This window comes from Salmo salar, chromosome ssa13 (assembly GCF_905237065.1).
Source record: "Salmo salar chromosome ssa13, Ssal_v3.1, whole genome shotgun sequence".
Classification (NCBI taxonomy): domain Eukaryota; kingdom Metazoa; phylum Chordata; class Actinopteri; order Salmoniformes; family Salmonidae; genus Salmo; species Salmo salar.
The window spans coordinates 76592506-76602828 of record NC_059454.1 but is presented as its reverse complement, the minus strand read 5'-3'; the positions used below and the strand labels follow the sequence as shown (position 1 = coordinate 76602828).

The 10323-nt window shown below is 40.4% G+C and overlaps 1 protein-coding gene across 2 annotated transcripts; it reads left to right on the top strand.

Moving 5' to 3' along the window:
• Positions 1–330: 330 nt before the first annotated feature.
• Positions 331–6814, top strand: LOC106567999 (39S ribosomal protein L22, mitochondrial). Of its 2 annotated transcripts, none has more exons than XM_014137968.2 (7): positions 331–662; positions 767–809; positions 1021–1156; positions 1314–1379; positions 4931–5008; positions 5593–5662; positions 6554–6814. In XM_014137968.2, exons 1-7 carry the CDS (start codon positions 635–637, stop codon positions 6760–6762), a joined length of 630 nt encoding a protein of 209 aa, XP_013993443.2. In that variant the 5' UTR covers positions 331–634; the 3' UTR covers positions 6763–6814. The 2 variants fall into 2 exon arrangements, with proteins under 2 accessions (XP_013993443.2, XP_013993444.1); XM_014137969.2 differs by having other exon boundaries at positions 359–662; positions 977–1156.
• Positions 6815–10323: the final 3509 nt, after the last annotated feature.

Genomic DNA, 10323 nt, shown 5'->3' with positions numbered 1-10323 from the left:
GAACTGAAATAATAGAAAGTATATGTTGTGGTGGTAGCTACAGAGAAATACTTGGGTGTACGAGATTTTACTGCAGAAGAGTTACAAGGTGTGTTAGTGACTAGGTTTTAACGGGTGTTGGTAGGGCAATTTTGCCTCCTTTTCCAGTCCTTTGTCCCTTCCCATTTTGTGTCATAAAGTGTCATGAATTCACACTCCAGAACAGTAGGCGGAAACATAGGGCCAAATAAGATACATATATTAATAGGGAGGCCATCACCGGCCACGCAACTCTCCAGTACAGTAGATGACGGTGTATGCACCTTTTAGTTGGTTGCGATCTGCCAATACAAATGTCAAGAAGAAGATAGGCGACGGAGCCCTGAGAAGGAGCGTCAGTATCTTTGCGTTTCCACTAGTTACCTTAGACCAAAAAATTATAAAACCAGAAAATTGCTTTTTAGTTGTAACTTAAAGTTAGGGTTAGGCATAAGGTTAGCAGTGTGTTAAGGTTACGTTTAAAATCAGATTTTAAGAAGATACATTTTAGAAATAGGCGGGGTTTATGAATGTGTGGTTGTGGTAAGTAGCGACGACAGTCGAGACTGTGCACTTGCCGTAAAGCAGAAGGTGTGGACGACGTCATACATTCAACATGGCGACCTCCGTAATGGTAGGCGGTGGTAAGTTTAATAGTATTGTACTTGAAATGCCAGCGTCTATTTAATTCTCTACCTCTTCTAAAGTGTGGTTTAGAATGAACTTAACATGGGTTATGTTTTCATAGGGTTCACACTACTCAGGAGTGTTGCTGGGCAGATACGCTCAAGGTAAGGAGAACCAGCACACGAGCTAACAGCGCTGTAATTTCAGTAAAGGACAAATCAAGCAGTGAAGTTATACATGTGCTTACAACTTTCATAATTGTACCTATTACAAGTATTTGCCAGATTTTATTTTTATTGTGCCTCTTTCTGTCTAACTTATCAAACGTTAGCTAGCTAACGTTAGCTTCTTAGCGAAGTTCTCTTCTCTACCCAGGCTATTTGCCTTTGGTAATACCCAGAAGCTCTCCTGCATCCACACCAGCGCCTCATTAGATGTCAACAAGAACTGGGACAGGAAGAACCTGCAAATGTTCCCACCACAGCAGCCTGATGAAGCACGAAGACCTGCAGTGAGTTCCAACAACCAAATGATACATACAGTAGTTATGGTTAAATAAAACCTTTATTCCCATGGAAATCATTCCATATCTGACCATTTTATTGTTAACTAAGTGGTTTTCAGTTGTTGCGATATACTAAATACAGACCAATATATTTATTTCACAGGAGGTGCACCACTGCAGGAGGCAAATCAAGTACAGCAAGGACAAGATGTGGTATTTAGCAAATATGGTGGGTGTCTCAAGGTTTGAATGTAAAAGCAACATGTTGAACACCTTCCAGATAGCCCTAGACATAACAGATTTTACTGCGTATTCTCAATCTTTAGATGCTACATTCAAAATCTCATAAATGTACTTTCTTTACGTAATCTTGTCCCTCATTTAATTAAATGTGCTTGCACACATGCAGGACTTTTATTATGACATAAGGTGGAGCAGAGAGGATGTGATTTCAGGCATATGCAGCAGACCTACGTTGAAAAGTCTGTTTTTAAAGGCCCAAATGAAGCTGTTTTCTCAAAAAAAGAATTTCTCTAATTTCAGTTAAGGACCTTACTGTAATAGTTTAACATTAAAATAATCTGAAACTTTTTTTGGTGCAAAAAAATAATTTCTCAAGCAATAATTTAGCTATGACTGGGTGGGGTCTGACTGGGGAGGGATATGTAATCTGAAAACAAGCTGTTATTGGCAGAGGGGTTTGGAAGTCTTTATTGGGCTATATTAACTTATACTGTCTAATATCTCGGCTAAGAACTTTGAAGGAGGGGGAATCTAAAGATGCAACAACTAGGATGTGTTGCTAATATGACTAGGATTGTGCCTTTGGCTTCTGGTCAATTAAAGTTTATTTGAACCAAAGAAATCAAGTGATGGACAGCAATACAGAAAACAAAATACAAAGAAATGGTGTGGTTGGAAGCCACAAAAAAATGTACAATACATAAATAAAAAGGTTTTAAAATGGATAACAATCTGCTAATTATAAATGTATACATGAATTGATCAGTAATCACTAAACAGTAATTTATAAAAACCACTTACATAACTATTCAGACCCTTTACTTTGTTAAAGTACCTTTTGGCAGCGACTACAGCCCCGAGTCTTCTTGGGTATGACGCTACAAGCTTGGACACCTGTATTTGAGGATTTTTTTTATCCCATTCTCTGCAGAGCCTCTCAAGCTCTCAGGTTTTATGGGGAGCGTTGCTGCACAGCTATTTTCAGGTCTCCAGAGATGTTCGATCAGGTTCAAGTCCGGGCTCTGGCTGGGCTGCTCAAGGACATTCAGAGACTTGTTCCGATACCAATCCTGCGTTGTCTTGGCTGTGTGCTTAGGGTCGTTATTCAGTCTGAGGTCCTGAGCAGGTTTTCATGAATCTCTGGACTTGGCTCCGTTCATCTTTCCCTCAAACCTGACTAAAACGCACTGAAAAACATCCCCACAGCATGATGCTGGCACCACCATGCTTCACAGTAGGGATGGTGCCAGGTTTCTTCCAGATGTGCTGCTTATTCAGGCTAAAGAGTTCAATCTTGGTTTCATCAGACCAGAGAATGTTGTTTCTCATGGTCGGAGAGTCCTTTAGGTGCCTTTTGGCAAACTCCAAGCGGGCTGTCATGTTCCTTTTACTGAGTGACTTCCATCTATCCACTCTACCATAAAAGGCCTGATTGGTGGAGTGCTGCAGAGATGGTTGTCCTTCTGGAAGGTTCTCCCATCTCTACAGAGAAACTCTGGAGCTCTGTCAGTGACCATCGGGTTCTTGGTCACCTTCCCGACCAAGGCCCTTCTCCCCTGATTGCGCATTTTCACCCGGCGGCCAGCTCTAGGAAGAGACTGGGTGGTTCCAAACTTCTTCCATTTAAGAATGATGGAGGCCACTATGTTCTTGGGGACCTTCAATGCTGCAATCAAGTTGTCGAAGGATGATCAATGGAAACAGGATGCACCTGAACTCAATTTCAAATCTCATAGCGAAGGGTCTGAACACTTAAATAAGGTGTCTGTTTTATTTTTAATACATTTGCAAATGATTCTTACCCAGTTTGTTTGTCATTAAGTATTGTGTATAGATTGAGTGTTTCATTTAATCCATTTTAGAGTTTGGCTGTAACAAAATGTGGAAAAAGGGAAGGGGTCTGAATATGTTCCTGAATGTGCTATATATGGAGGAAATTACTGAGCATCTCTTATAGTTTGTCTACTGTTCCCTATGCACTTGAATGTCTAATGGCAGTGGCACTTCCAATTTTAATAAAAAAACAAACAAAATGTTAACTCATTTTAATTGTGGCCATCCAAGTTTAACACACAATTGCATTTTAGAAATATTGCACAGTGACTGGTCTTATAAAAGCACATGTTGCACTTCAGCAGCAATGGGCTGAAGCGCTGCAGCAGCTCTAATGCTGTCTGAGGTGGTATTTTGCTCAAAATAGGCTCTCTGTATGCTGTGCGTGTGATTAAATAAAATACATGCCTAACTTAAATACACATGCGGCAATTTAATTCCACAATTATGCTAATTAAGCTATAGACCGATAAGCATTACGGCCATATGTATTTCCATGGACTGGTCTTTCCATCAATGAAAGAAGTATTATTTTGCAATTGGATAGTTTTTTTTATATATATATTATTTATTTTTTTCTCCCGGTCAATTTGGCTGGCAACAATTTTATTTATCGGCTTTTCATTTTTTTTTGGGGGGGGGTTAAAAGCCTTGAATAATGCTTTCCTGTGGATATTTTGGCTCAAATTCCCAATGGTTGGCGCTAAGGTCCAATGCCCTGCAAAAATGTCAAGTAATTTCAAATCGAATTTTATTCAAGATTCGTGACGCACATGTGATGAATTTTTACGCTACAATGTTGTCCAAGAGGGATAGCATTGTCATATACACAGCTATGGCCTTCCCTGCTTTCACTTTCCTAGTGGGTTGTTGTCCAGTGCTTTCCTTGTGCCTGTCCCATAGATTGGTTGTCATAACAATATAATGTAAGGCTGACCTCTGACAGCCTTGTAGGTTGTGTCTTTTTAAGTATGCTATTTTGTTAAATGCAGTCAAAAACATTTTTCCTGTGTTATATATATTTCCACACTGAGGTTGGCGTAATACTGTGAAATTGAATGCGCTTTTTGAAAAGGCCGCCTGAAATTTTAGCCTGTTTTGATGGGATGGAGTTTTGGCCTGCCTGGTGACCTCACGGTAAATTAGTTAATAGACCAATAAGAAAGAGTTTCAAACCTCTCTGCCAATAACGGCTAGTTTCCCCTCCCAACTCAGACCACTCCAACAGTCCTACCAAAATTGTTGCTTGAGAAATTGCTCTTTGCTAAGAACATCATTTATTTTTGTACCATTTTAATTTAAAACGATCACAGTAAGGTACTTAATTGTTAATCAGATGATTTGGTATTGAGAAAAACAGGTGCATTGAACCGTTTTTAAAATGATAAAGTATTATGCCAAAGGTGCATAAAGATGTCAATTTAGATATGACATTGTTTTAGCACTATCAGAGTTTTTAAACTATAGCGTGCAACATGGTTCAATGCACCAGTAAATTAGCACATTCTACTCTTTTTTGTTTTTCAAATCGGCAGTGTCTTGGAGGTAAAATTGGGATCATGTATACTGTGCTGACGAGAATACAAAAAGAGTAACGGAGAGCAATGTACGGCGAACTTGGCCAACAAGGCATTTGTGGTAAGTGCATGGGGCCTGCCATTTTTATGCGTCCGCTATTGGTTGACTTCTGTATTCCTCCAACAGATCAGAGGAATGACCATTGACGATGCCATTGCACAGCTTGAGTTCAATGACAAAAAGGGGGCAAAGATTATGAAAGAGGTATGTTTTATCCTTGACTTTCTACAGCATGCTTTAACTAGTTTTGGAAAACAATGCAACATTTGCTTTAGGCTTGTGATGCAACAAGCTCTCACAGACTCAAATCAGAGTTAGACATCCATTCATGTTTCTCAAACGTCAAATTTCAAAGTGTTGAAGGTTAAATTTAGGAATTAACTACAAATTTAAGGTTAGGCATTTGATGCCTAGGCTTAAAAGAAGAATATCAAAAATAACTATCACTGGATTTGAACATGCACCCTTTTGAACCAGAGGCAGATGCTTACCTTTTCAACCAGGGGCAGATGCTTGCGCCCATCTGCCATCCCCGTCAACAACGCCCTAGCAAAACCGAAACCTACTTGAAGGTAACGGAGCTCGCTGTTGTCCCTAGTGGCCTTGTTTCCACGTCATCTCCCGATGTCCTCAGACATGGATGGACGTCGAATACTGATTTGTATCACGGGTGACCTGTCTGATGTGCTCATGTCCAATAGTTATACTGACAAAATACACTCGTATGACTTGTCAGTGTTTGGCCGCTGTCTTCCTTTCATGATGTGATACGTTGTTGTATTTCTAAGGTTCTCTTGGAAGCCCAGGAGATGGCAGTCAGGAATCACAATGTGGAATACAAGTCCAATTTATATGTTGGTAAGTGTCAACTGTCATACATCTTCTTGAAATCTTACACATCAAATTGTATTCGTCTCATACACAGTTCACAGCAGGTATAAAAGGCGCAGCAAAATGCTTGTGTGCTAGCCCCCTTAATGCAGTACGTTAATCAATATTAATAATAATGAAGAGTCGGGTAAAAAATAATAAGTAATAGAGGTAGTATGCATAGTAATAATAGACTGTATTTACAAATATGTGGGCAGTGTCTCGGTCACATAGTAGAATAAATGGTATATCATAGAACAGCAGTGTTGACTGTTTTGTGTGAGGGTTGGATGTGTGGATACTAGTCAGTACGGGGGGGGAGAAAATGTATGCATTCACTACTGTAAGTCGCTCTGGATAAGAGCGTCTGCTAAAATGACTAAAATGTAAAATAATCTTTAAGGTGCAGATGGTCTCTAATACACAAGTTCATACGCATAACATCTTGTTAGAATCCTCTGACAATAAAATGTATGACAGAAATTGCCCATGCATTTCCTAAATAGCATGATTTGAATTCCTGAATGTAAATTGTTTTAACAAGGTTAGAATAAAGTGATGGTGATCATCAAAGGGTGTATGGTGCATTCTAATCACGTCCTGACTGTTTCAAATGAAAAAGGCAATGGAAATGTATTGAAAAATCACAATAGGGATGTAATTTTAGATGCCTGAAAATACATACTTTTTTTTTCACTTCAGATTTATTCAAATGTAATTCAGAGGTTATTATAGATAAACAAATGGAAACAGAAATATCTTTATTCTGATGTGTTTGACATTGAAATGCAATTCCAGAATGAGAAATGTGTCATTGTTCTATATGTCTGTCACGCGCACACTTTCACGCACTCTTTATCCCCTTCTCCCTCACTTCAGCGGAATCATTCTCCAACAAGGGGAAGTACCTGAAACGTATCCGTTACCATGGCAGAGGAATGTTTGGGATCATGGATAAAGTGCACTGCCACTACTTTGTCAAGCTGGTGGAGGGGCTTCCACCGAAGGCAGAGCAGAAGACTGGCTTCGACCAGGCCAAGGAGTACGTTGAACAGCTCAAGAGTCGTACCATTATCCACGCACTCTAGGGAAACTATTACTGTTGTGATTTGATATGTTGTAAATAAATAATGTATCATATTTGCGGGATTGTTTCTCCAATTCTGGCTTTTCTCATTTAAATTGTTGTGAGATTGTCTGCTTTTGATCGCACCCAGCAGTTAATTGTTTACATTGACATTTTAGTCGTAGCATAAGCTCTTACAGAGGCTGTAAGTAGCCTAGCAGTTAGAGCGTTGGACCAGTAGCCTAAAAGTTGCTAGTTTCAAACCCTGAGCCGACAAGGTGAAAAATCTGTCGATGTGCCCTTGAGCAAAGCGTTTAACCAAAAATGCTCCAGGGTCGCCGTTGATAAATGCTGACCATGGCCGTGACCCCACTCTCCTAGGGTGTCGCGGGGAGTTGGGATATGCAAAAAAAAAAAACATTTCCAATTCACACAAGCGTATAATACTCCCTTGAAAAAAAACAAATATATAGTCGGAGTCATTAAAAGTTGTTTTTCAACCACTCCACACATTACTTGTTATCAAACTATAGTTTTGGCAGGTCGGTTAGGACATCTACTTTGTGCATGACAAGTAATTTTTCCAACAATTGTTTACAGACATTAATTCACTGTATCATTTCCAGTAGGTCAGAAGTTTACAGACACTAAATTGACTGTGCCTTTAAACAGCTTGGAAAAATCCAGAAAAAGCTTCTGACATTTGAGTCAATTGGAGGGGCACCTGTGGATGTATTTCAAGGCCTACCTTCAAACTCAGTGCCTCTTTGCTTGACATCATGGGAAAATCAAAAGAAATCAGCCAAGACCTCAGGAAAGAAAATTGTAGACCTCCACAAGTCTGGTTCATCATTGGGAGCAATTTCCAAACGCCTGAAGGTACCACGTTCATCTGTACAAACCATAGTACGCAAGTATAAACACCATGGGACCACACGGCCGTCACACCGCTCAGGAAGGCGACGCGGTCTGTCTCCTAGAGATGAATGTACTTTGGTGCAAAAAGTGCAAATCTATCCCAGAACAACAGCAAAGGACCTTGTGAAGATGCTGGAGGAAACCGGTACAAAAGTATCTATATCCACAGTAAAACGAGTCCTATATCGACGCTCAGCAAGGAAGAAGCCACTGCTCTAAAACCGCCATAAAAAAGCCAGACTACGGTTTGCAACTGCACACGGGGACAAAGATCATACTTTTTGGAGAAATGTCCTCTGGTCTGATGAAACAACAATAGAACTGTTTGGCCATTATGTTTGGAGGAAAAAGGGGGATGCGTGCAAGTCGAAGAACACCATCCCAAATGTGAAGCACGAGGGTGGCAGCATCATGTTGTGGGGGTGCTTTGCTGCAGGAGGGACTGGTGCACTTCACAAAATAGATGGCATCATGAGGATGTAAAATGATGTGGATATATTGAAGCAAAATCTCAAGACATCAGTCAAGAAGTTTAAAGCTTGGTCGCAAATGGGTCTTCCAAATGGACAATGACACCAAACATACTTCCAAAGTTGTGGTAAAATGGCTTAAGGACAACAAAGTCAAGGTATTGGAGTGGCCATCATAAAGCCCTGACCTCAAGCCTATAAAACATTTGTGGGAAGGACTGAAAAAGCGTGTGCGAGCAAGGAGGCCTACAAACCTGATTCAGTTACACCAGCTCTGTCAGGAGGAATGGGAAAAAATTCACCCAACTTATAGTGGGACGCTTGTGGAAGGCTACCCAAAACATTTGACCCAAGTTAAACAATTTATTGGCAATGCTACCAAATACTAATTGAGTGTATGTAAACGTCTGACCCACTGGGAATGTGATGAAAGAAATAAAAGCTGAAATTAATCATTCTCTCTACTATTATTCTGACATTTCACATTCTTAAAATATAGTGGTGATCCTAACTGACCGAAGACAGGGAATCTTTACTCGGATTGAATGTCAGGAATTGTGAAAAACTGAGTTTAAATGTACTTGGCTAAGGTGTATGTAAACTTCCGACTTCAACTGTGTGTGTGTGTGTGTGTGTGTGTGTGTGTGTGTGTGTGTATGTATATATATATATATATATACACAAAAGTATTTGGACACCGCTTCAAATTCGTGGACATGGCTATTTCAGCCACACCCGTTGCTGACAGGTATATAAAATCGATCACACAGCCATGCAATCTCCATGAACAAACATTGGCAGTAGAACGCCCTTACTGAAGAGCTCAGTGACTTTCAACGTGGTACCGTCATAGGATGCCACCTTTCTAACAAGTCAGTTCGTCAAATTTCTGCCCTTCTAGAGCTGCCCCGGTCAACTGTAAATGCTATTATTGTGAAGTGGAAACGTGTAGGAGAAACAACAGCTCAGCCGTGAAGTGGTAGGCCACACAAGCTCAAAGAACGCGTCTGTGTAAAAATTGCCTGTCCTCTGTTGCAACACTCACTACCGAGTTCCGTACTGAAATAGGTTTCCATGGCCTAGCAGCCGCACACAAGCCTAAGATCACCATGCGCAAAGACTAGCGTCGGCTTGAGTGGTATAAAGCTCGTCGCCATTGGAGCAGTGAAAATGCATTCTTTGGCAGTCCGACGGATTAATCTGGGTTTGGCGGATGCCAGGAGAACGGTACCTGCCTGAATGCCTAGTACCAACTGTAAATTTTGGTGGAGGAGGCATAATGGTCTGTGGCTGTTTTTCATGGTTCAGGCTAGGCCACTTAGTTCCAGTGAAGGGAAATCTTAACGCTACAGCATACAATGACATTCTAGACGATTCTGTGCTTCCAACTTTGTGGCAACAGTTTGGGGAAGGCCGTTTCCTGTTTCAGCATGACAGTGCCCCCGTGCACAAAGCAAGGTGAATACAGAAATTAATCCTGACCTCAACCCCATCGAACACCTTTGGGATGAATTGGAACACAGACTGCGAGCCACGCCTAATCGCTCAACATCAGTGTCGGACCTCACTAATGCTCTTGTGGCTGAATGGAAGGAAGTCCGCGCAGCAATGTTCCAACATCTAGTGGAAAGCCTTCCCAGAAGAGTGGAGGCTGTTATAGTAGCGAAGGGGGGACCAACTCCATATTAATGCCCATGATTTTGGAATTTGATGTTTCACGAGCAGGTGTCCATATACGTTTAGTAATGTAGTGTATAAAAAAAATATTTTGTATTATTACAGAGCCACTTACAGTTAATGTCACATTTATTTTTAGTAGAACGTTTAAAAATATCCTCTGAAAGACTGGTGTTATTAAAAATACAAAATAAAATAAATATATCTTGCTATTATTCTCTATGGACTGCATTAATTAGTTGGAAAAGGAAGACCGATGAATTGGTCCGGCATTTCCATTTTTTTATTTTTTATTGTCAGAGACCAAACTATTCGATTCTTTTGCACTCTAGCAACTGCAATGCAAGATCAAAACTCCATTTCAACGTTGGTCATGCATGCAGATTGTTTTTTTGGAAGAGTGTAAACTTGGCTTATTTATCATGAAACTGGGTTATGATATTGCATTATCTTTTGACCTGTGCAAAGCACTGCTGAAATCCCCCCAACCACAGAATCAAATGAAAACCTTGTTAGGA